Raw genomic sequence first — 25,837 nt, 5'->3', positions numbered from 1 at the left:
CTAAAACAAATCCAGCCCAGCCAGCATAGCATTGACCAAGAACCAGGAGGTCACGGTTCAATTCCCGATCACGGCACATGCCCGGGTTGTGGGCTCTATTCCCAGTGTGCAGCGTGCAGGAGGCAGCCAATCAATGATTCTCTCTCATCATTGATGTTTATCTCTCTCTCCCTTCCTCTCTAAAATCAATAAATATATATCTACTAGAGGCCCGGTGCATGAAAATTCATGCCCTGGAGGGGGCCCCTCAGCCCGGCCTGCCCCCTCTCACAGTCCGGGAGCCCACAGGGGTGGGAGGCGATCAGGGGAAGGCGGCGCCCAATCACACCCCTGCTGCTGCCACTGCTGGCAGCGCAAGCCTCAGCTGGCCCTGGTTACCTAAGCCTCGGGCGGCCCTGGGCGGCTGGGGGGCTGAGGGGACTGGGGGACTCCAGAGGCAGGTGTGCAGAGTGGCTGGGCTCACCTGGGAGTGGGCCCGGTCTTGCTGAGAGCCTGCTGCCCCTGCGGGGCTGAGGGGACTGGGAGCCACCATCTTATGGCTGTGGGTGCTGCCATCTTTGAGGGTGGGGCAGGCAATTTGCATATTCCCTCCTTATTGGCTGTGGGCACCATCTTTGAGGGCGTGGCAGGAAATTTGCATATTCCCTCCTTATTGGCTGTGGGTGCCACCATCTTTGAGGGTGGGGCAGTCAATTAGCATATTCCCTCCTTATTGGCTATGGGCGCAGCCATCTTTGCAATGGCATGAGGGCCAATTAGCATATTCCCTCTTTATTAGATAGGATAATAATAAAAGCCTAGGCAATCCCTCATGTTGTCACAAGATGGCCGCCCCCATGTTGTCACAAGATGGCTGCCCCACGTCATTACAAGATGGCCACCAAAAGATTGTCTCCCCACTTTGTCACAAGATGGTTACCTCCACGTCGTCACAAGATGGCCAGTAGGGAAGTGCAGTTGTGGGTGATCAGGCCAGTAGGGGAGGGCAGTTGGGGGCGATTGGGCCTGTAGGGTAGCAGTTAGGCATCAATCAGGCTGGCAGGGGAGAGGTTAGGGGGTGATCAGGCTGGCAGGCAGAAGCGGTTAGGGGCAATCAGTAGGCAAGCAGGCAGGCAAGCAGGCGAGCAGTTAGGAGCCAGCAGTCCTGGATTGTGAGAGGGATGTCTGACTGCCGGGATGAGGCTTAAACCTGCAGTCAGACATCCCCTGAGGGGTCCCAGATTGGAGAGGGTGTAAGCTGGGCTGAGGGACAGCCCCTCCCCCACCCCTGTGCACGAATTTTGTGCACCGGGCCTCTAGTTTTAAAAATAAAATAAATCCAGAGCAGACACCTCATCATGAATCTGCAGAACATCCAAGACAGAGTATCATAACTGAGAAGACTAATTATCTACAAATGAAAATAGTTAAACTGACAGCTGACTTATCAGGACTATGTCTTCAACAGGCTGAAGGTAAGTTTATGGCAAACCAAGAATTATATTTAGGTAAACTATTATTCAATAGTGACAAGTTACTTTTAAAGAAAGACTAAGAGAGTATATCATTCACAGATCCTCAATGAAAGAACTATGAAGGATCTGAAAAGGAAAGAGAGCCCAGAGAGAAGTAGGTACAAATAGACTTGGAAGCAACAAACAATAAAATTAGTAAATATTTAGGTGAATTGAAAATGCATTAGTAATTTTATATGCATTTATAAATATGTGTGTATACATATTCAAATACACATATATTTAAATCACATGAGATTAGCTTTTCTATAACTAAATTTGGTCACATGTTGGCGATTTCATATAATTCAACCTAATGTAAAATCTACACTAAAAAAAGAGAAACATGGTAATTGGCGTATGACCGCTACCCTTTTCATTGGCTAATCAGCGAGATATGCAAATTAACTGTCAGCCAAGATGGCGGATGGCAGCCAGGCAGCTTGAAACTAACATGAGGCTTGCTTGCCTCAGTGAGGGAGGATCGTTGGAGGAAACCAATGTTTCCCGCCTGCGGCTGCAGGCCTCTGAGCGGGCAGTTTAAGAAACATTGTAACAAATACCGCCGGACATCAGCCAGCAGATTCGCAACATTGTAAGCAAAGGCCAGAAACCTACTTTCAGCCGCAGAGGCCTAAGAGCTGGAGCCAAGCCTCAAGGTAAAGCTAGCCCAGAATAAAATAAAATAAAAAAAAAGGAGCGGTTGGGAACTTCAGTCACTCCCAGCCTGCAAACAGCCCTCAGCCCCTCACCCAGACTGGCCAGGCACCCCAGTGGGGACCCCCACCCTGATCCAGGACACCCTTCAGGGCAAACCAGCCAGCCCCACCCATGCACCAGGCCTCTACCCTATATAGTAAGAGGGTAATATGCCTCCCGGCACCGGGATCAGCGTGACAGGGGGCAGCGCCCAAACCCCCTGATTGCCCTGCGGCTCTGTGTGTGACAGGGGGCAGGGCCCCAACCCCCTAAGCAGCCCTGCTCTGTGCCTGATAGGGGGGAGCTCCCCAACCCCCCCCCCCACACACACACACAGGCCCTGCTCTGTGTGTGACAGGGTAGAGCCATAACCTCCCCATCAGCCCTGCCCTGAGTGTGAGGGTGGCGGCGCCCCAACCTCCTGATCGGCCCTGCTCTGTGCGTGATGGGGTGGCGCCACAACCTCCCCATCAACCCTGCCGTGAGTGTGACAGGGGACGGTGCCCCAACCCCCCAATTGGCCCTGCTCTGAGCCTGACCAGGGGCTGCACCTAGGGATTGGGCCTGCCCTCTGCCACCCGGGAGCAGGCCTAAGCCAGCAGGTCATTATGTCCCAAGGGGTCCCAGACTTTGAGAAGGCACAGGCCGGGCTGAGGGACTCCCCCACCCCCGAGTGCCCAAATTTTTGTGCACCGGGCCTCTAGTCTATAATAATAAAAGCATAATATGCTAATTAGACGAGGCATCCTTCTGGACGTCCTTCTGGATGACCTTCTGGACGAAGCTGGGGCTGCGAGGGAAGCCCAGGTCCCAGGTGCCTGCTGGCAGCCAGAAGGAAGCTGGTGCCGGCAGCTGGGAGAAGGAAGGCCTACTCTTGCACAAATTTTGTGCTTCGGGTCTCTAGTATTTTTATATGTAGTTTAGTCTGTCTTATTCACTGCCATATTTCCTGTGCTTAAAACATTGCTTGTAACATGGTAGAGGGCCTCAATCTATACTAATAAAAGGGCAATATGCTAATTAAACTGGGAGACCTTCCGGGAGACTTTCCAGACATCCTTCCGGAAAAAGCCATGGTGGCGGGGATGAGGCAGAGGCGGTTAGGGGCAATCAGGCCAGGAGGGGAGGGCAGTTGAGAGTGATCAGGCCGGTGGGGGCGGGGGGCGGGCAGTTGGGGGTGATCAGGACAGCAGGGGGATGGCAGTTGGGGCAAGCAGACTGGCAGGGAGGGCAGTTGGGGGCAAGCAGACTGGCAGGGAGGGCAGTTGGGGCAAGCAGACTGGCAGGGAGGGCAGTTGGGGCAAGCAGACTGGCAGGGAGGGCAGTTGGGGGTGAGAAGGCCGGTTGGGGGCAGTTGGGGGCAAGCAGGCTGGCAGGCAGAGTGGTTAGGGGCAACCAGGCAGGCAGGCAGGTCAGAGGCCTGCCTGAGGCTAAGCCGCCCCAGGGCTGCGGGAGAAACTAGGGAGCGGCATGGGGCAAGGCCGGGTTCCAGTGCAGGTGGGACAGAAGGAGCGCTCTGGGAGGCCAAAGGCAGAGGAGCTTGCTCCAGAGGCTGTGGGAGAGTGGGGAGAGGGCCTTGGGAGAGTGGGGATGCCCAGTGCTCTGCAGCTCAGGAAGGATCTCGCTGGGAGGGGGAGCAAAGGCATGATAGCAGTCCCCCTGCACTGGGTGCCACCATGCTCCCGGTACTGCTCTTTATTATTGAAAGGACAGAATGGAACTGATAGCTGTGTCCCTAACGAAAGGACAGAACGGAACTGATAGTGAAAGAACAGAATGGAACTGATAGCTGTGTCTCTAACTCCTCTCCCAGGAAAGCCACAGAATGTATCAGTTACTCAGCCTGCCCTTATCTCAGCCAATGGGAAAGCAAGTAAAACTAGCCCCCGGCCCTCACTCAACCAACCGGAATCGACCAAGTGCCTCCACCCCCCAACCCCAAGCCCTATAAATTCTTTGTTCTCTTGGGACTCGGGGCTCTCTCTCGCATCCAGTAATGGAGGCAGAGGGGGACCAAGCCCGGGCTTGAATAAAAGACTCTATGCTTTTGCATCGGACTCAGCGCTCCCTGGTGGTTCTGTGGGGGGTCTTGAAATCTGGGCATAACATTATCCAGGGAGGTGGTGTTATCATCTTACGTACAGAGAGACTGAGGCTCGGAGAGATTCAGTGACTCGCTCAGGGTCTTGCCCTGGGCCAGTCCTGAGTGTATCTGATGAAACCCTGCGCTGGGGACTGGAACCAAAACAGAGTCTCTACACTCCTTCCTGGGAGAAGCCAGGGACCCGCACTGCTCAGTAGGAAGCTGGATCCTATTCCCCTCACCCCAAGGGCTTCATGGTTTGGGAGAGTGGGCTGTTGAAATGCAGGGAAGCCAGGGTCCATCTGGGCACGGAACGGTAGCTCAGGGCCAGCCAGGGGAGGACAGCCACACCCAGGAGCCGCTGCCAAGTCTTCACAGGGAATGGAGTCCACCTCCCCCTCCTTGTCCCATCGCACACGTAAATGGGACGCCCCTCCGTTCTCCTCTGCTCCTGTCCCCTCCAGAGGCAGGACCCACTCAAGCTGAGGCCAGAGCACCGGGTCTTTAGGTCGTTAGCCTTGTCGCTAAGGCTTGTTTACCCTCCACAGGCCATGACCCTTCCTGCCTGACAAACACCCCACGGCTGGATGTTTGTGTCACCAACACCCGCCGGTGGTGCAACAGTTCGGGGACCAGTGACGTGGACATGATACCACGAAAAGGAGCCAATACCACAAATGGACGGAGTGCACTCTAAGTCAACATAGCAATGTTGTGCCCACAGAGATAAGGCTCTGAATTGTTTGTTTCTGTTTGTTTGTACCGTTCCTCATCCCCAAAGATGGGAGGCTGCTGTCAGGAAAATGGAGATGATGATGATGATGATGATGATGATGATGATGATGATAGGGAGGGAGAGAGGGAGAGGAGACTCCCAGGGCCAGTGAAAATAAGAATAGCAGAAAATGAGGGCCTGACAAAGCACAAGGCCTGAAGGACACAAGCCCAGGCAGCAGGAAGGCCACACTGTGGTCAGTGAGTTTCACACTGGGTTTAGGTTTTCTGGACGCCCACGCAGGGGACGTTCAGCCAGTCACATGCTCATCGTCATCAGAAACAGAAAGTGCACGGGACTCGCATGGAAAATAGAGCTTTCCCAAAGAGGGCGTTGCAGAATAGAGATCTCTGTGAGACCGTTTATACAGGTGTCTCTGGACTGTGAAAGTGACTGAGGAATGGCAATCTTGCTTAAGGTCAAGGTGAACAGCCCACATAGCTAAGCTTCTGGTGACAGGATCTATGGATAGAATTAAGAGTGCCTGCCATTTTTGAGTAGAAAGTTCTGTCTATTAAAATATTAACTAACATCAATAAATAGCTTTTAATTTTGTTAATATTTAAAAGCGTTCAATGCACAAAAAGTATAAAACACAGATAAGCAAAATATATATGATTACATATTTTTCCACCATTAGCATTTGTATATTCTTCCATATTTTTTCTAGGCATATATTTACATAATTTTTTACAAATTTATTTTTATGTGATCAAGCTGTTTAGTAACCCAATTTATCATTTGAAGAGTACATCATATGTATACATCTATGTCAATAAGTGTTCATTCACAATATGATTGTTAATGGAGATTAATATGGACATACCATAATTTAACAATATCTTGTACATTATATTTTGCTTATTTGGTTGTCTGTTTTTTTATATGTTTTTATTGATATTTAGAGAGAGAGGAAGGGAGAGGGATGGAGAGATAGAAACATCAGTAAGAGAAACATCATCATTCAGCTGCCCTCTGCACACTCCCCACTGGGGATTGAACCCAAAGCCCAGGCATGTGCCCTGTCCTGGAATAGAACCATGCTCAACCACTGAGCCACACCGGCCAGGCTATTTGTTTTTTATTTTTTATTTACTGATTTTATTTATTAAAAAAACATTTTTAGCCAAAACCGGTTTGGCTCAGTGGATAGAGCATCGGCTTGCGGACTGAAGGGTCCCAGGTTCGATTCCGGTCAAGGGCATGTACCTGGGTTGCGGGCACATCCCCAGTAGGAGATGTGCGGGAGGCAGCTGATCGATGTTTCTCTCTCATCGATGTTTCTAACTATCTTTCTCCCTTCCTCTCTGTACTCTGTAAAAAATCAATAAAATATATTTAAAAAAACAACAGCATTTTTATTGATTTCGGAGAGGAAGGAAGAGGTAGAGATGGAAACATCAATGATGAGAGAAAATCATTGATTGGCTGCCTCCTGTATGCCCCACACTGGGGGATTGTAGGGAGCTGCTATAGGGTTAAGCCTCAGACTGACCTGTTGGCAAAGCCACAAACAAGTCCCAGCTTAGAGGGCACAGCCCTCTTAGCATAATTAGGCTTGAACTTATGAGGCTCCCTAGATCTTATCTGGGTAGCTAATGGGCTGTGGGAGATGCAGCAAGTGCTGCCAAAAGAAGTGAAACTCACAAGAACATTGTAACTATGGTGACCACTACCTTGTTTACCTCTAGCTATAAAATAAAGGCTCAGCTTGCTGTCTGGATCTGTCTGTGAGGCCTTAGCCAGGCACAGGAAGATCCACCTAGACCCAGCTTATTCTCTTTGTCTGTCATTTCTCCATCTTTTGCCGCCCTCACTCAGGCTTTCGAACCCTTGGTTGAGCTGGCACGGCACATGTGGCGCCCAACATGGGGCCTGAGTTCTGGGGAACTGCAGTTGTCAGGTGAAAGGACGCTCCAGTGAAGCATGTGCGAAAAACAAGAAAGAAGGTAAGGAGTGAAGTTCAGTAATAACTAGGTGTAAAACATGGGAAATTCAGGATCGCAGGAAATGAATTATATGTATCCATGCTTAAGGCTATGCTCCAAGCTCGGGGCTGTTCTGTGAGATATCAACAGCTCTTCGATTTGTTGGAGTTTATAAGTTAAACCTGCCCATGATCTTCTGAGATAGGAAAGGTAAATATAGAGGCATGGGAGAAGGTAGGAAAACAACTTAGAGATCATTATATCGCTGAAGGTCCAGAGGAAATGCCTGCCTCTGCTTTCAGTCTGTGGTCCCTGATTCGGGACTGCCTAGAGCCCACTCCAGAAAGGGAGTGGATGAATGTGGCAGGGGAATCAAGACAGATGGGGCAAGGCTACCAGAGGCTTCCAACTCCACCTGTACCATCGGCGCCTCCGCTGCCTCCTCCAGTCCCTGGGGCTACAGCTCCTGTGGGAGAGAGCCCTCCGGACGATGCGCTTCCTCCCAAACATGAGCGAGGATTGGAGGAAGCAAGGGAACAGCGCGGCAGGTTTGGGGTGATGGGGTCTGGTGCAGTCATTTGGGGAGCTCACTGTTGCTCATAGCCTCTCCTTTTACCCCCTAAACACGCAGAAACAAGAATGGTGCCTTTGTCTCTACTCCAGCAGACTCTGTATGAGGCCAGGCAGGCTGGGGAAGATACGTCAGGATTCGGTTTATATCCTGTATTTGAGCAGCCTGGTCCTCAGAATCCAGGTCAGATGCTCCATGGCCATCAGTCTATACCTTTTAAGACTTTGAAGGAGTTGAGGACTTCTTGTCCTATGTATGGACCAACCTCCCCCTTTGCGCTGGGGTTACTAGGTGCAGTATCTGAGGAAGCTATGGCTCCTAGTGACTGGAACACTGTCGCGAAGGCTTGTGTCTCACCTGGAGATTACTTACTATGGAAGTCTAATTGGGCAGAGCTTAGTGCGGAGCAGGCTAGCAGAAGCCACACTCATGGGGGACCCATGACAATTTATACGCTCATGGGCACCGGGCCTCATGGGGCTTTGCAGGCTCAGTTCGTATACCCCATGCAAGCTTATCAGCAGATACATATATGTCACCAAAACCTGGAGGCAAGTGCCAACAAAAGGGGAAAAGTCTTTAGACATAAGCAAAATTAGGCAAGACCCTGAAGAGCCATATCAGGATTGTGGCTGACCCTGAGGCTGGAATGATACTCGTGAAACAATTAGCTGTTGAAAATGCAAATAGAGTATGTCAAGAGGCTTTACCTCCCTAGAGGAAGAATGGGACTATACATGATTTCATCTGTGTTTGTGTTGACATTGGACCAGCCTACGTTCAAGGAGCAGTATTAGCTGCCACATTAAAGGAGGTGTTGTTTGCTGGTCAGCAGAAAAGGAAAGGGGAATGCTTTAACTGTGGCAAATGAGGGCATTTTGCTAAAGACTGTAATACTAGAAAACAGAAGTCAAAGGGCTACAGGGAGTGGAAACAAGCAGTCCAGACTATGTCCAAGATGCAGGAGAGGAAAGCACTGGGTAAATGAATGCCACACCAAGACGGATGCTGATGGTAATCCAATACCCCCTAGGCAGGGAAACTTCAAGCGGGACCAGCCCCGGCCCCACCAAACAGTAGGGGCCTTATCCTTAACCCCACTACAGCCTTTCCAGCCGGCTGGGTCCCAAAACCAACGTTCAAAACCTCTACCGTGCCACCCCGGGAAGCGCAAGACTGGGCCTCAGTCCCACCTCCCGATATGTACTAACCCCGGAGATGGGGCCTCATGCCATTGCCACCAGAGTGTATGGTCCCCTTCCTGCAAGCGTCATGGGACTAATTTTAGGGAGGAGCAGTTTAACATTGAAAGGGTTTCAAGTTCTGCCCGGGGTGATAGATCAGGACTCTACTGGAGAAATTAAAGTAATGGCACACACAATCAATACTATAGTTCAGGTCCTACCAGAAACAGAAATAGCACAAATTCTCCTTCTGCCCTACTACCCAGAAAGCGGCCTTTAACCGGTCAGCCCCGTGGTGCAGCGGGCTTTGGGTCCAGTGACGCGGTATACTGGGCAAGATTAGTTAAGCAGGGCCGGCCTGAGTTAGAACTAAGGGCTAATGGGAAACCTTTTAAAGGGGTTATAGATACTGGAGCTGATGTGTCAGTCATTGCTTCCAGACATTGACCGCAGGCCTGGGCTTTAAACCCCATGGCTTCTGAATTGCAAGGAGTAGGACATGTTACTCACCCCTTGCAGAGTGCTCAGCTCCTTCGATGGGAAGATCCAGATAGAAATACAGGCTATTTTCAGCCTCATGTATTGCAACATTTGCCTGCTAACCTATAGGGTCGAGTTATACTAGAGCAGATAGATCGGAGTTTTAATAACAAGTCCCAGTTCCATTGTGACATCTCAAATGCTTACTCAAGGATTTCACCCCCTAAGAGGGCTAGGAAAGAATCAGCAAGGGAAGCATTTATCTATCCCAATGTCCACTCAAAAGGGGAGGCACGGATTAGGTTACCAGATTTTTCAATAGGGGGCTTGATTGTCTCTCCAGCATACAGCAGCTAAAATTGCCTGGCGTGCGGATACCCGTCTGGGTTGATCAATGGCCCCTAGCTGCACAAGAATTGGTTCGAGTACAATTTGAGGCAGGGCATATTGAACCCACTCACAGTCCATGGAACACGCCCATATTTGTAATAAAGAAAAAGTCTGGTAAATGGACTATTGCAAGACCTAAGGGCAATTAATAAAACCATGGAGATTATGGGGCCCCTTCAGTGGGGGTTACCATCCCCAGCAGGTATTCCATTGAAATATAATTTATTGGTACTAGATCTTAAGACTGTTTTTTTTTACTGTTCCTCTCCATCCTGGGGATTGCAAAAGATTTGCATTTAGTGTCTCTGCAATAAATTTTTTTTCTTTTTTTTATTATTAGTTAAGGTATTACAAATGTGTCCTCATCCCCCCCATTAACCCCAACTTCCCCCCACCCCGCACACTCATGCTCCCATTCCCCTGTTGTCCATGTCCATTGGTTTGGCTTATATACATGTATACAAGTCCTTCTGTTGATCTCTTCCCCTTACCCCCGCCCTCCCCTACTTTCCTTCTGGGGATTGATAGCCTGATCGCTGTTTCTCAGTCTTTGGGTCTGTCCCTTTTCATCAGTCTATGTTGTTCTCTATAATCCACAAATGAGTGAGATCATGTGGTATTTATCTTTCTCTGACTGGCTTATTTCACTTAGCATAATGCTCTCCAGTTCCATCCATGCTGTTGCAAAAGGCAAGAGTTCCTTTTTTTTTTTTTTACCTCTGCAATAAATTTTTTTAAAATATTTTTTATATATTTTATTGATTTTTTACAGAGAGGAAGGGAGAGAGATAGTTAGAAACATCGATGAGAGATAAACATCGATCAGCTGCCTCCTGCACATCTCCCACTGGAGATGTGCCCGCAACCCAGGCACATGCCCTTGACCGGAATCGAACCTGGGACCCCTCAGTCCGCAGGCCGACGCTCTATCCACTGAGCCAAACCGGTTTCGGCTGCAATAAATTTTAAGGAGCCCATAAAGAGGTATCAATGGAAAGTATTGCCTCAGGGCATGGCCCATAGTCCTACCTGATGTCAGGATTCTGTGGCCACAGCCATACATCCTATAAGGAACAAATGTCCCGAGGCTTATACTGTTCACTGTATGGATGACATCCTCTTAGCTCATGAAAATGAAAGGCATCTAAATACTATCTATGTCAGGGGTGAGCAAACTTTTTGACTCAAGGGCCACAATGGGTTCTTAAACTGGACCGGAGGGCCGGAACAAAAGCATGGATGGAGTGTTTGTGTGAACTAATATAAATTCAAAGTAAACACCATTACATAAAAGGGTATGGTCTTTTTTTTTTTTTTTTTTTTTTTTTTAGTTTTATTCATTTCAAACGGGCCGGATCCGGCCCGCGGGCCGTAGTTTGCCCACGGCTGAATATAGATCTGCAGGGTCCCCTGCATTGTGCTGGATCATGCATAGCACCTGAAAAAGTCCAAAGAACATTTCCTTTTTCTTATCTTGGCAGCATTATTGAGGGAAAAACAATAAAACCTCGGAAAATTCAAATTCGGACTGACACTTTACTTACATTAAATGACTTCCAAAAATTATTAGGAGATATTAACTGGTTTTGACCTGCTTTAAAATTAACCACTGCTGACTTCAGCCCTTTATTTCATATATTCAGGGGAGATTCATCTCCGTCACCCCCACGCTGCTTGACAGAGGAAGCCAAGACAGCCTTACGTAAGCTGAGGATCCCTTCACTTCAGCACAGCTTCCTAGAACTGATCACTCCCTTCCTTTACAGGTTTTAATTTTCCCTACTACACATACACCCACTGGGGTCATTTGGCAAGCTCCCGGAGTTGTTGAATGGCTATATTTAGCTCATTCTCCAACTAAGGTATTAACTCCTTTCCACGATTCAGTTTCCCAGCTAACAGCTTGAGCCCGCCTTCGAACAGGCCAGTTAGTGGGCCGAGACCCTAACCTTATTGTAGTGCCATTTGCAGCTATACAGCAACACCGGCTCTGGCAACAATCAACAAATTGGCAAATTGCACTTGCTAATTTCTCCACAGGTTGGTAACCATTACCCAGCAAGTAAGGCTTTACAATTTCTCTCAGTTACTACCTTTACCTTCCCAAAGATAGTGAAGCCACAACCTGTACCTCAGGCATTAAGCATTTTTACAGATGGATCCAGTTCTGGAAAGGCTGGATCTACTGCAGCAGTGGTGCAACGGTCCTTCAAACCTCTTATATTTCAGCACAACGGGTAGAAATACAAGCTCTTCTTTATGCCTTGACAGATTTTGCTATGGAGCCCATTAACCTATACAGTGATAGTGCCTATGTGGTAAGTATGGCCAAAATTATTGAAACAGCTCCTATAGGGCACACTAATTCAGAGGAACTCTTTCATTTATTTTTCAACCTTCAAAAAGTCATTAGAGAACGACAATTTCCCTGCTTTATTGGTCATATCCAATCTCATTCATGTCTCCCTGGTCCGTTAGCTATAGGCAATGACGCTATTGATCGCCTCCTTGCTGTAATGCAAGAGGCTACCCCATTTTTTCTTGCCCAGTCCTCCCTTGCTTTGCATCATCAAAATGCTGCTGCTTTGTGCAAACAATTCCGTATTTCTTGGGAGCAAGCTCATCAAATTGTTAAGCAGTGCTCTCAGTGTGTAATTCATTGCCCTGTACAATCGTTGGGGGTTCATCCTAGGGGTTTTAAACCTAATCAAATCTGGCAAATGGATGTCACCCATGTACCAGAATTTGGTAAGCAGAGATGGGTACATGTTAATATAGATACCTGTTCCCACTTTATCTTTGCGACTCCCCAAACAGGGGAAAGTGCCAAGCATGTAATTAATCATTGCTTAGCTGCCTTTGCGATACTAGGTCCTCCCTTAGAGCTAAAGACAGACAATGGACCCGCATATGCTAGCTCTGCTTTTCAGCATTTTTGTCAGCAATATCAAATTGGTCATAAAACTGATATCCCTTACAACCCTCAAGGTTAAGCAGTAGTGGAAAGAGCCAATCGTACTCTTAAAATGCAATTCCTAAAACAGAAAGGGGGAGGCGGATGTTATGTGTCACCTCGAAACAAACTCAGTCATGCTCTTTATACTTTAAATTGTTTGAATTGCTACACAGAGGGTTGTACAGCAGCCGAAAGGCATTGGACCTCCAGTGCAATACCCTTTGCTGATTTAGCCTGGTGGAAGGATGCACAAACCAGACAAGAGTTTTACCAGATTCAGTAATGATGTGGGGGAGAGGCTGTGTTTTGTATCTTTCCAGAAGGAGCAGCGCAGCCAATTTGGGTGCCAGAGCATTACGTGCGTCACCACCATGGACCCAGAGAAGCTTCTTGTCCCTTCGTTCAAAAGAATGAGAGTTGCCCCGATGACAGCAAAGTGGAAAAAAGAAGAAAATGAAAGCTACGCAAGGGACTGAAATGCCAGCATGGGGTCAGCTGAAGAAGTTAACAACTGAGGCCCAGCAGATGGTAGAAAAGCAAGATGTGGAAGCTACTCCCTCAATCATGTTTCTGGCTATGCTAGCATTGGTTAGCTGCCAGACTTCTGCAAATTCTTGCATAGCCAAGTCCGAGGACCATGAGTAAATGAGCAAAAGAAACTTTCATTTAGTAGAAAAACATTACTGTAGTTTGATTTCTCACTTATTGCTGTATTGCATTGGCATTGTTTTGTTAATAGCCAGAGCTTTATTCTTGCTTGATGTTTAAGTTTTAAAATGTTAACATGTCTGTAGTTTGGGTTTTTTTTTTTTTGTTTTTTTTTTTTTTAAATATATTTTATTGACTTTTTACAGAGAGGAAGGGAGAGAGATAGAGAGTTAGAAACATCGATGAGAGAGAAACATCGATCAGCTGCCTCCTGCACATCTCCCACTGGGGACGTGCCCGCAACCCAGGTACATGCCCTTGACCGGAATCGAACCCGGGACCCTTCAGTCCGCAGGCCAACGCTCTATCCACTGAGCCAAACCGGTTTCGGCTGTAGTTTGGGTTTTGCATTGGCATTGTTTTGTTATTGTTTTAATAGTCAGAGTTTTGTCCTTGATGCTTAAGTTTTACTTTTATTATAGTAGCTTAAAAATAAAAAAAGGTGAGATGTAGGGAGCAGCTATAGGGTTAAGCCTCAGACTGACCTGTTGGCAAAGCCACAAACAAGTCCCAGCTTAGAGGGCACAGCCCTCTTAGCATAATTAGGCTTGACCTTATGACGCTCCCTAGATCTTATCTGGGTAGCTAATGGGCTGAGGGAAATGTAGCAAGTGCTGCCAAAAGAAGTGAAACTCACAAGAACATTGCAACTATGGTGACCACTACCTTGTTTACCTCTGGCTATAAAATAAAGGCTCAGCTTGCTGTCTGGATCTCTCTCTGTGGCCTCAGCCAGGCACAGGAAGATCTACCTAGACCCAGCTTATTCTCTCTGTCTGTCTTTTCTTCCTCCTTTATCGCCCTCCCTCGGGCTTTCAAACCCTTGGCTGAGCTGGCACGGCACAGGGGATCAAGCCCACAATCCAGACATGTGCTCTCCTGGTTCATAGATTGATGGTCAACCACGGAGCCACACAAGCCGGGCTATTTATTGATCTTAGAGAGAGAGAAGAAGGGAGAGAGAGAGAGAGAGAGAGAGAGAGAGAGAGAGAGAGAGAGAGACATTGATTTGTTGTTCCATCTATTTGTGCATTCATTGGTTGATTCTTGTATGTGCCCTGACTGAGGGATCAAACCCACAACCTTGGCATCTTGGGACAACACTATAACAAACTGAGCTCCTTGGCCAGGGCACATTGGTTTGTATTTAATTTTCAAGATTACTAGAAGTATTGCAATGAACATCTTCATAGCTAAATGCATGCATTCCATGGTTATTTACTTAATGTAAATTTTAAAATGAAAGAATATTTTCTGGCAGGTTCATTACTATTCCCAACCCCTTGCAATGCCACGCAGACCTCCAGGTGGTTGGAGCTGGTGCTTTGGCTCCCGCAACAAAGGCACCACAAGACCGTGTCTGCTCAGCTGTGGGCCTCCAGATATACAAGACAAGTTGCATGCATGGATCGCTTTTCACTTTTCCCTGAGACTGCTCTCAAACTATAGTGCAAAGATCTTTTTAGAAAAGATGTAGACACCTGGGACAAGAAGAATGGAAGAAAGACCACAGCACCAATGTGAAAGCTGGAAAGCAGGCAGACAGGTGCAGTTAACTCAGCAGGCCCGAGGAAGCTCACTGTGGGCCGTGAGCACACGTGGGCTCCAATCTGATCGACTGCACTGACTAAGGAGCAAAAGGCTAAGGAGCCATAGCAAATCGGGTGCTCGCCCGTGTCACCCCTGTGCGTGAGTTAGAATTAGCCTCCTCTTCCTCAAAACACTGTGGAACGTGTCAGGAACACACAATTCCATAGCACCTGCAGCGTGGGAAAGGCGCCCTCGGAACTGTGCGGGGCACAGCCGTGCCGCCACGCATAACAGCCCTGGCCTGGAGCACCAGGTGCCGCCGAAGGAAGAGGTGGATGAGGAGGCTGTTGTACAATATGAAACATTGGCTGAAACGCGGAAAACAATTCAGCCTTGCCTGGCAAAGACGAACATGCACGTACTGCACAACAGAGCAGGAAAAACGATGTCAAATTCATTCAGTTTTTGAACAAATACTAAATGAGCACCTACTACTAGTAAGTTCTTGTCATTGTGCTGGGCACTAACTATACAAGAATAAACAAGGTGCACAGACCTCTACCCTCTCAGAAACCACCAGGATTCTACATCCCAAGGCAGCTGTAAAGAGTGGCGATGTTGCTCTCTCTCTCCCTCTTCTTTCCTCTATAAGAATAAATAAAACATATTTAAAAAAAAAAAGAATGGGACTGAGAGACAAGACAGATCCCTCCACTCCAATGTCCTGTGATTTTGTGTTGCTAGCCCCTAGCTCCTTAGTCCCAATATCACCAATCACCTTCTCAGGACCACAGCTCAAATCCTCACTCCTCTGAGATGGGCAATTCTGGGGTCACTAATTGTGCTCAGCAGAATTAGCTGCTTGTCATCACACAGCAAGATAGCCAGGGCCCCACGCTTCTGCTCTCAGACACAGCAGTACTTAGATAACCCCACCCTTGTTGTTTTTCTCTCCAGAGCATTTCTGGGAGCACAGATTGTCCTATGACAACTCCAGGAGGACACAGTGTCCCCATGCAGGAGCTGCTGGGACCAGCTGGGACCAACCGTCAACAGCCGCAAGGCCCTATGGGTACAATATTTTGTGGTTCCTCAAAAAATTAAACAGACTGCCCTCTTTCACCCTGTGGTGCTCTCTCCTCCCCCTGGTCAGGGCCATTCCACCTGAGAACATCAGAAGCACAGACGTCAGAGGCGCTGATGTTCTCAGCTGATTCTGACCTTGAACCTTGGGGATGGCTGCAGGGGCGTGGCTAGCAGTGCAGCCTGGCCCACGCCGGTGCTGGCTGAGACTCTCGTTGGGGCACTGACCTGTGCCCAGGGCGGAGTTCGTTATCTCCAGGTTACTGAGGAGCCAGAGGTGGCCGGGAGCTCCAGGCTGAAATTGTGCTGAGCTCTGGGGACTCTGGGAGAGATTGGTGTGGGCGGTCCCAGAGCCACAGCCCTTCCCTGGCGCTTGGTGAGTGTGGTTCTCCTGTGCGCAGGTGGTTCGGTCCTGCCAGCGGGCAATGACTGGGTCTTGGAGAAGCTGGTGATTATTTTTATTCATTCATTTCTAGTTTTAGAGAAAGACAAGTACCATATGATTTCACTCATATGTGGAATTTAATGAACAAACTGAACTACCAAGCAAAATAGAAACAGACTCAGAGAGAGCAGGCAGACAGCTCTGTTGGTTTGGGGTGTGTTGAACAAAAAAGAAAAAGGAGAGAGGGAGAAGTCATGGACGTAGATAACAGTGTGGTGATTGTGGGTGGGTGGGTGGAAGAGGTCATAGAAGGGATAACTGGTGATGGGGGAAAATTAAATTGTCCTGGCCAGTGTTGCTGAGTGGTTAGAGTGTCGCCCCACACACTGAAGGGTCTCAGGTTTGATTCCTGGTCAAGGGCATGTACATGGCTTGCAGGTTCAATCCCTTGCCCCGATTGGGGTATGAGTAGGAGGCAACCAATTGATGTATCTCTCTCACATAGATGTTTCTCTCTCTCTCTTTTTTCTCTCCCCCACTCCCTCCTTCCCTTCCATTCTCTCTAAACCATCCATGGAAAATGGAAAAAATATCCTCAGGTGAGGATTAACAAAACAAAGTAATAAATACATTAAATTAAAAATAAAGTAATACTATTAGAATGACTATTTTTTTTAATCTTTATTGTTGAAAGTATTACATATGTCCCCTGAGAATGACTATTACTTCTTTTTGAAATATATTTTTATTGATTTCAGAGAGATAGGGAGAGGGAGAGAGAGAGAGAAACATCAATGATGAGAGAGAATCACTGATTGGTTGCCTCCTGCACGCCTCCCACTGGGGATCAAGCCCACAACCCAGGCATGTGCCCTTGACCAGAATCGAACCTGGGACTCTTCAGGTGCAGGCCAATGCTCTATCCACTGAGCCAAACAGGCTAGGGCAATGACTATTATTTTTTTAAAAACATAGAAAATAACAAGTGTTACAGATATTGGGGAAAAATGAACCGACTTCTGCGCATGAGCCACGAAGTTTCAATTGCACTGTACATGTGCACCCGCACGTGGTATTTTGTGGAAGAGCCACACTCAAGGGGCCAAAGAGCCGCATGTGGCTCTCGAGCCACAGTTTGCCAACCACTGGCTCAGACAAATCAACAGGACCAGCTGGACCGGGTCAGGATGGCTCAGCCTCCCGGGGGAGGGGCCCCGCAGAAGTGAAGGGAGAGGTCAAGCTCTGAACTGCTAGCCGCAGAACCCATTCCGGAAGATACAAGAAAAACAACTTTTATCACCCTAGCCGGTGTGGCTCAGTGGATAGAGCGTCGGCCTGCAGAATGAAGCGTCCTGGGTTTGATTCCAGTCAAGGGCACATGCCCAGGTCGCGGGCTTGATCCCCAGTGTGGGGCCTGCAGGACACAGCCAATCAATGATTCTCTCTCATCATTGATGTTTCTCTCTCTCCCTCTCCCTTCCTCTGAAATCAATAAAAATATACATATTTTTAAAGTCATTTATTCATATATTTCTGTAAATTTAGAGAAGAGCTAGAGTACTTGGTTTGAAAAATAGACAAGAATAAGAGAAGCTAAGGGAGAAACGTGGCCAGGATCACTCTACAAAGCCAGACCTGCGGGGACAACACTGCTGCCACCATTGAGCCAGGAGAGCCCAGCAGCCCGGCAGCCCGGCCCTGGGCGGGGCCTCTGGCCTCTGCGCACTGGCTGCTGCCCACTGCCCTGCCCACCCAGACAGAACCCCCCTCTCTGGTCAGCCTTGACTGCAGGTCCTTACTCAAGCCTGAGCATCCGTCTGACGGGCTGAGCCTGGGCCCTGGCCACACCCCAGAGGAAGAAGGCAGAAGGCAGAGGCTGGCAGTTCTAGCGTCTCCCCTGGGAGGCAGACGGTGACATTCAAGATGCCTCCGCGGAAATTCCCCAAAGAAACCAAGGGAGATGCAGAGGCTGGGCAGCCAAAAGGGATGCCACTGCCAGCGGACACCTGCCAGCTCCGAACCCCGGAGACTGGCGGCCTAGGAAAGAGAAGACAGCCCTCGCCCAGTGCCACTGGCTCTGGGGGCTGTGGGGGAACTATCTCCGGCTCATCTAAGGCTCAGCTGTGGGGCCCTGAGGCCCAGGGGTCCTGGAAGCAGCGTTAGCCGTGGCCTCCAGTGAGGTCTCAGAACATCTCTGACGCTTCCAGACCCGCTCAGAAACCCGCTCGCCCTCTGTCCCACTTCCTCTTTCTTTTTAAATCCTTATCTGAGCATATGTTCTTATTGATTTTGAGAGAGAGAGAGAGAGAGAGAGAGAGAGAGAGAGAGAGAGAGAGAGACATCAATGGGAGAAACAGCAATTGATTGCCTCCCAGTATTTGCCCCTACCGGGGATTGAACCTACAACCTAGGTATGTGCCCTGACCGGGAATCGAACCTGCAACCTTTTGGTGAACCAGATGACACTCCAACCACCTGAGCCTCCTGCCAGGGCTGTCCTACTTCCTTTGAGTGCTGTGTTCTCCTTGGCCCTTCCCTAAAGCCAGTCAGCAAACCTCCAGGTGCCTGGTAGTCGTCCGGGTGTTTTCACAGTCAGTCCCTGCCTTCCGATGCACCAGGTGCAGGTGGCAGCAGCCGTACTGACCCAGAGTGTGGGAGAGACAGCAGCCCGAGCTGGGGAGGCCCCGCGGTCTTCGCTTGGCCAGCCCGGTGGCCTCATGCTGTAGAGCGCGTGAGTGGCATCGGCGTCAGGAGTGAGCAGGGAGAGGAAGGCACATGCATTGTGCATCTATTGTGCTACAGCCGTGGTGGCATCGCCACGGACAGTTATTGCACGTTTACTCTGCCCGATACTGTGCTAAGTACTTAACATGCACCGTCCCATCAAACCCTCACAGCAGCTCTGTGAGCTGAGCACCATCATTCCCATCTTCCAAAGGTCAAACCACCCAGCGGTCGGCGGCAGAGCCAGGCTTCCAAACCAGGTTTGCCTGACTCCCACGCGGAATGCCTCCAATAGGCAGAGGCTCAGGCTGGCCCCAGGGCCAGAGCCGGGCAGGCTGGGCCAGACCACGCCAGTGGGGCCACCATCCTGAGAGCACCTTGGGAGGGAGCGGGATGGAGAGAGGAGACCCCAGAACTCTCCCCGGGCCCGGCCCTCAGTGCGAGTTCTGGGTTTCTGAGGAAAGCCTGCACCCCACTAGGAAGGAAAGGCCGTCGGGGTGGACTTGCAGACCCGGGTCAGAGGGAACAGCCAGGATGTAAGCCATTTGGGACAAAGGCTTGGACTGGCTCTTCTCCGAGGCTCTGAGCGGGGGAGGGAGAGATCACTCCAGAGGCTGCCTGGGGCCCAGCTCCTCTTCCCCTCTCTACCCAGCGGCTGGCCCCTAGGCAGGCCGCTCGGCTCGACAGGGGGCACCTGGGCACCTGCTTCATCCAACCTTCCAGGACCCACCTGTGTCTCTAGGCCTCGCTCCTCAACTCTGGACGCCAGGGAGTACCATCCAGAGTCTCCGAGGCAAGTATGTCTGTTTTCCAATGGGAGGGAGGCTGGGGTAGACGAAACCAAAATCCATAGGAATAAGTCGAGTGAAAGGCACAGGAGAATGAAGGCAGGAGGGCCCGTCTCCCCACTGTGCCAGGAGCTCTCCAAGCCAGGGCCGGTCCTGCTCACCTCGCGGGCCCCTGGGGTGGGGGAGGCAGCAACAGACTCAGACTGCGGATGCCCAGCACAGTGACGGGCACACCGGGGGCACTAAGTATTTGTTGGCGAAGCGGAGGGAGTGGATGGCCTATTTTGTCTTCAGATAATGTGTGACTTCTTTTTCCACTTTCCCCTTAGCACACTCGTCTCATCTCCCCTGCCCTGGAGTCCCCCAGTCTCCCCTGCTGCCCCTGCTAAGCTTTGCCAAGCTGTGGACCAGGCACCCCCTCAGTCCCAGCAACACCACAAAGTCACAGGGCACCCGGGCTGGGTTAGTTTCTTAGCAGTTTTATTGAATAGCGAGAGGTAGCGTCATTTTCCACAGGACATGTGTCCTCAAACTCATAAGGGAATTGCTTTGGGACAGACCGACAGACAGGTGGCAGGGCGGGGCAGGTGTCCAGGGCCGGGCGTGGGCACCAGGGGCAGCTCAGCCCCCCAGGGGTGCCTGCTCCAGGGTCTGCTCGGGGAGGGGGGGCGCCAGGGGCTGGTCCTGGCCCTCCTGCGGGGGCTGGTCCTGGCCCTCCTTCTGCAGGGAGCTGAAGAAGGAGTTCATCTTGTCCCTCAGATCCTTCTCCAGGAAGATCAGGTGGCCTTGCACGTCCCCCGAGCGCGGGTCCAGCTTCTCGTTGAGCTCCTTCACCTGCTGCACCAGGATCTTGTTGAAGGCCTCGCCGTGGGGCTCCACGCTGCTGCGGAACTGCTCCACCTTCTGGTCCAGCTGGTGGCGGAGCTGGGCCAGGGACTCCTGCAGCCCCTCAGCGCCGCCGGCCAGCTTGCTGACCTTCTCGCCCAGGCTCTGGCCCAGCTGATTCGCGTTGGCTTGGAGCTTGCTCTTCAGCAAGTCCGCGTTCTTCTTCATCTCCAAGGCCAGGCCATCCAGCTGGCGGTTGAGACTCTCCTGGGCATCCTTCGCTAAGGGCGCCAGCTTTCGGCGCAGGACCTCCACGTGGTGGTCGATCTGCTCCTTGAGGTTGTCGGCGTAGGGCATGAGGTGCCCCTTGAGCTCCTTCACATTCTGGTGGATCAGGCCCTGGAGCTCGTCGGCCACGGGCTCCAGCGAGGCCTGCAGGTTGTCCTTCTGGTCGCGCAGCATCGTCTCCATGCGCTCTGCGTAGGGGCTCAGCTGGCTCCGGAGCTTCTCGGTCTGCGTGCGGACCTGGGTGCGCAGCTGGTCGGCGTAGGGCCCCAGGCTCTCCTGCAGGTTCTGTGCTCCGCTGTTGATCAACCCGCTCACCTCCTGGGCGTGCGGCCGTAGCTCCTCCCCCAGCACCTCCAATTCCATCCTGATCTTCTCCTTCAGCTTCACCGACTCCTCGGTCAGGCGCTCGTGCAGCCCCGTGGCGAAGGGCACCAGCTTCTCCTCCAGCTCCTTTGCGTAGGCGTTCACGCCGTCCACTCTGTCCTGGAAGAGGGAGCTGCCCGAGGGGCGCGGGGCGGGGTTACCTTGGGCGTCACCCCCGACCTTGTTTCCCGACCTGGGGCTCACCCTACACACCCTGCCTAGGACCGGGGAGCTGGGGTGCCGGCCTCGCCCAGCCTTTCCCAGGCCTGTCCCTGGGTGGGTCCTGACTTGAGCGAAGGGCTGGCAGACCAGGCTATTGCCCTGAGTGTGTGTCTCAATCTCCCTTCCCGCTGGTCGCAGCTGCAGGTGCCTGGAGCGCACTGCTTTCCGCTCCCCGGCCTGTGCGAGCGGCCTTGGAGGGCCTTTCCCGTGGGGGTGCCCCGTTCTCTCAGATGTGATGTTCTGGATTCTTCCAGGGTCTTCTAGTAGCACGGGGGCTGGCTTCCTTGCATGTGCCCACCCTCAGAACCCCCAGCGCCCTCCCTCGGACTCCACGGCCGTCCCTTGGACTGCGTTAGAACCCAGCGCAGACGACCCACCCCCTTCTCCCTGAGCCCCAGGCTGAGTGGCGGCATTTGCCACACTCTGGAAGTTCAAGCAGGAAGACACCTGAGGGCTTTCTCCGTGCAGCTGGCCTGTTTGCATACGTGGACTCCAGCTCGGGAGACCTCAGGGTCACAAGGAGCTGGTGGCAGGCAGTGGCTGCAGGTCTGCCTCCCAGCTCAGCCCTGACCCAGGCATTGTGTGGCCCCGCTTACTTGAGCTGCTGGGGGAGCTCAGACTTCTGGAAATCCTTCACCGCCTCCTTGGCATTGTCGCCCAGCTGCCTGAAGTAGGTCCACACCACGTTGGCCACCTGGTCCGCACTGACCTCCGCCCGAGTACCTGGGCAGGAAGCAGAGCAGCTCATGAGACCAGACTCCTTCCTCGTCCCTCCCATTCACCTGCGCCGCAGCCGGTCGGCAGTGGGTGTGTGCAATGGCATGGCACCAAGGCCAGTGGGCTGCAGCTGTGAAGGCGCCAGCTCTCCCTGAGCCAAGTGGCTACTGGGCAGCCCTCGTGTCCGGCCGGGGCTGACAGGCACTGGACTGTCCCCTCGCCTGGGTCTCCAACTCTTCACCCTGCCCGCATCCAAAGGCAGCTGCTACTCACCGGTGACAGCCACCAGGGCCAGCGTCAGCACCACGGCCTTCAGGGTCAGCGACATCCTGGGCTGCTCGCGGGCGGCCGAGCCTCCTACCACACTGGACTCTTCCTGGAACTGGAGCAAGAAGACAGGCTCTCGGGTGGCTCACCTATCCGAACTGACCAGCCGGGGCCAGCCAGACATTTAAACCCCCAGGCCACCCCCCCGGCCCCTCCCAGAGGGACTCCACGCTGGAGGGTGACACATTCCCAGGAGGCCTCTTGGACTTTTGTGACTCTAAGGTGACGTGGAAGCTGACAGCAGACGGGCTTGGGCAACAACCAGAAGCAGCTGTTCTCTGCTTGCGCCCCACCCAGTACGAAGGGAAGCGAGGGAGTGTGCGCTGGGAGAGTGAGGCCCAGGAATGCCTGAGTCCAGGACAGGTGTCCCCAAGGCCCAGCTGGCAGCTCTGGGCCAGTGCCAGGCTTGGGGGGCAAAGTTCACACCTCCTCCGCCTACCCCAGGGGAGAGAGAGCCCCCCCACCTCTCAACGCCCCAGTCTGACTCCATCTCAGAGCACCAGACACTGGACTGGGACACCCAGGGCCACAGACCGGGGCAGCGAGCTAAGGTCCAGGGTCCTGGTCAAGTGCACCGAGGTGGACGGGCCTGGAGAGCCTCGGGCAGGCCCCGGCTCGGAAGGGGTTAACTGTGAGTTTGCCTCCTGTCCCTCGCTGCAGAGCGGTGTCACCTTGGTCTAGTGATTCAACCTGGCCCAGCGCCGAGCCTGTTCTCTTTGAAAATGGGGTTGTCGGGTATATTAAACGAGATGTGTCTTGTGATGGTAAAAGCATTGTTTTCCTGATTTGGACCAAAGAATGCTCACCCCTCCAGTGAGTGTGGCAGAGTGAGACTCGGCCCTCTGCAGGTCGCCAGGGGTTACAAGGCAGGGTGACAGCAGGGCAGCCCAAGGCTGGGTCCTGTCCACCTGCCCTGCCACACTCCCTGGACAGAAGTGGTCAGCCTTTGGTGAATCTCGGGACCTGAGGCTCTCAGGGGGCCTTCACTGGGGGCAGGGGGGACGGCGAGAGGGAGGAGGGGGAGGCGTCCAAGGCGTCTTCTACTCGGGCTTCTAACGTTCTCTCCAAATGAGGTCTCACACAGACACCCACCCTCCGGGACCAGGAGCCGACGTCTGTCATAGGGCGCGGTTGGCTCCCTGGGCACAGCGCCGCGTGCTCCTGGCTAACTGCCGTCAGACCAGACGCCCCTGTGCGCACCCTGACCTGCCACCTCCATTCTTCCCATACCAGAGTGGCCTGATGTCTCTCGGGGGGACGACAGCTAAAGGCCTGCTGCTCACAGCCCTTCTGCTGACCACAGCGCACCCCCCCTCCCTCCCCGCTTCCCCGCCCCCAGCGTCAGGGAGCACCTCCCGGAGCAGCCGGGCTGTCCTACAGTAGCTGTTAAGGGCTCAGATTCTGGGGTCAGACGCCCTGGTTATACATCTGGGCTCCCCACTTACTGTCTGTGTGTCTTTGTGAACTTGGGCAAGTCTTTTAACCCCCCTGAGCCTCAGCTGCCTCTTGGGCTGAGGATTCCCCGAGAGAATCTGTGTGATGCTGGGAACAAGGCCTGGTGCGTGGTCAGTCACGCAGCAGCCGCGTGTTGCCCCTGAAAGACTGACCCCTGCTGCTCCGGAGGCAGGCACGGTCCAGCCGGGTGCTCAGCGCCCCGTCCCAACCCTTCCCCCGGCCCAGACACGAGGAGGGCAGTGAATCACGAAGGACACCTCAGCTGCAGTTTGACCTCCTGGACTTGCAGTCCCAGCAGCAGCGTGTGGCAGGCTCAGAGGGCGCCCACCTCCTCGCTGGTCTCCGCACGGAGTCTGTGCTGAGTGACTGTGCCTGAGCGGCTGCAGGTCGTGCGCAGGCACACATGAGCATGCGTGCAGATGAGCGGTCTGCGGACACACGGCTCAGGCCTGGAGCAAAGGGCTGGCGCAGCCTGGCGCCTGCACCCACGGACATGGGTGGCCGTGCTGCCTCCTGGCGTGTGGTGGGTGGCACGCCATTGATGGTGCATGTATTGCCCACTGCGGGCATATTTCTTTGGCTGTGAATGGCTTAGTGCTGGGGGCGGGTTTAGAGGGTGCAAGTGCTGATGGATAGCACAGAGTCTGCCTCTGCGGTCTCGGGTTCTCTTTGGCCCTGGCCCTGTGAGTCTGGGGACGGCCACCTTGGTGGGCACAAAGGGCCTGTGTGATGTTGGGCGAGTCTCATTCCTCTCTGAGCTCAGTCTCCTTGATGTACAACAGACAGACCTAAAGGCTTGTGAGGTGACCAGGCTGATAGTCTAGCATCACCGATAGCCACCCTCCTGTCTACCCACTGGGGTCAAACCAGGGGTCAGCCCAGAGAGAGGAGCCAGGAGGGGACCCCCCAGGCCCAGTGAGGTACAGGCTCAGTGAGGGGCAGGCCCAGCCAGGAACAGGCTAGTCACATGGACGTGTGTCCCCACAGATGCTCCACGTTGACCTTATCTCAGGGAGAACTAAGGGGGTCTTCTTCTGTTGTAATAGGAAGGATCTGGGGAGAGACGAGGTGGGACTTCCAGTGTGGAGAGGCGGTGAGCCAGGACCTCTGCTGGCGGGCGGAATCAAGGCTGCCAGGCCAGCCTAGTGGCAGGAATAGAATCACGGGGGCTCCTGGACACAAGTGGAAGCAGAGAGAGTCAGCCCAACACTCCTCCCTCGCCCCTACCACACACACCACACACACACACACACACACACACACATACACACACACACACACACACGCACCCTGGGTACTCCCCAGAGTTGGTCTGTAGGCTAAAGTAATCTCTTTAATCGAGGGGAGCCAGGCAGGAAGGAGGGAGAGGGAAAAGGAGAACGGGGCCTGACAGGACCCTGCCCTGCCCACTGAGACAGCCCCTTCCCTACAGAGACCCAGGCTCCGAGCTGCTAGGCGGGCACAAGCGCTCACAGGTACCAAGCCCTTAGGAGGAGATGGGTCCCAGGGGTCAGGGCATGCGCTGACCAGCTGCATGGGCCCACGCACCTGCTTCTGCACCCAGCTCGGCACCACCTGCTGGGTCGCTCTGCCCGCAGCTTCTCACCTGCCTGGGCTCAGCGGGCACGGCCATGCAGGGCAGAGAACAGACTCCTCACACCCCTCACGTGGAGGTAGAGAGGGAGGAAGCAGGGCAGCCGTCCCACCTCAGCACACCCTGGGCGGAGGTGCTGTGCCTCAGCCCCGCCTGGACTCTGGTTTCTGCTGTGCCTCTCACTCTTGGGATGAGGAATAGGCCAGAGCAGAAGAGGGAGGTGGGCAAAATTGCCTGCTGCTTCCCCAATGCCCAAATCTTTTTTGTTG

General features: G+C 52.4%; 1 protein-coding gene across 1 annotated transcript; it reads right to left on the bottom strand.

Moving 5' to 3' along the window:
• Positions 1–20,253: 20,253 nt before the first annotated feature.
• On the bottom strand, positions 20,254–22,644 carry APOA4 (apolipoprotein A4). The gene is made up of 3 exons (XM_059707796.1): positions 22,466–22,644; positions 22,072–22,198; positions 20,254–21,386 (listed from the first exon to the last, which is right to left on the bottom strand). The coding sequence occupies exons 1-3, from the start codon at positions 22,518–22,520 to the stop codon at positions 20,399–20,401; spliced, it is 1,170 nt and encodes a 389-aa protein (XP_059563779.1). The 5' UTR covers positions 22,521–22,644; the 3' UTR covers positions 20,254–20,398.
• Positions 22,645–25,837: the final 3,193 nt, after the last annotated feature.

This window comes from Myotis daubentonii, chromosome 9, assembly GCF_963259705.1.
Source record: "Myotis daubentonii chromosome 9, mMyoDau2.1, whole genome shotgun sequence".
In the NCBI taxonomy this organism is placed as follows: Eukaryota; Metazoa; Chordata; class Mammalia; order Chiroptera; family Vespertilionidae; genus Myotis; species Myotis daubentonii.
This window is presented reverse-complemented; position numbering and strand designations above follow the sequence as displayed.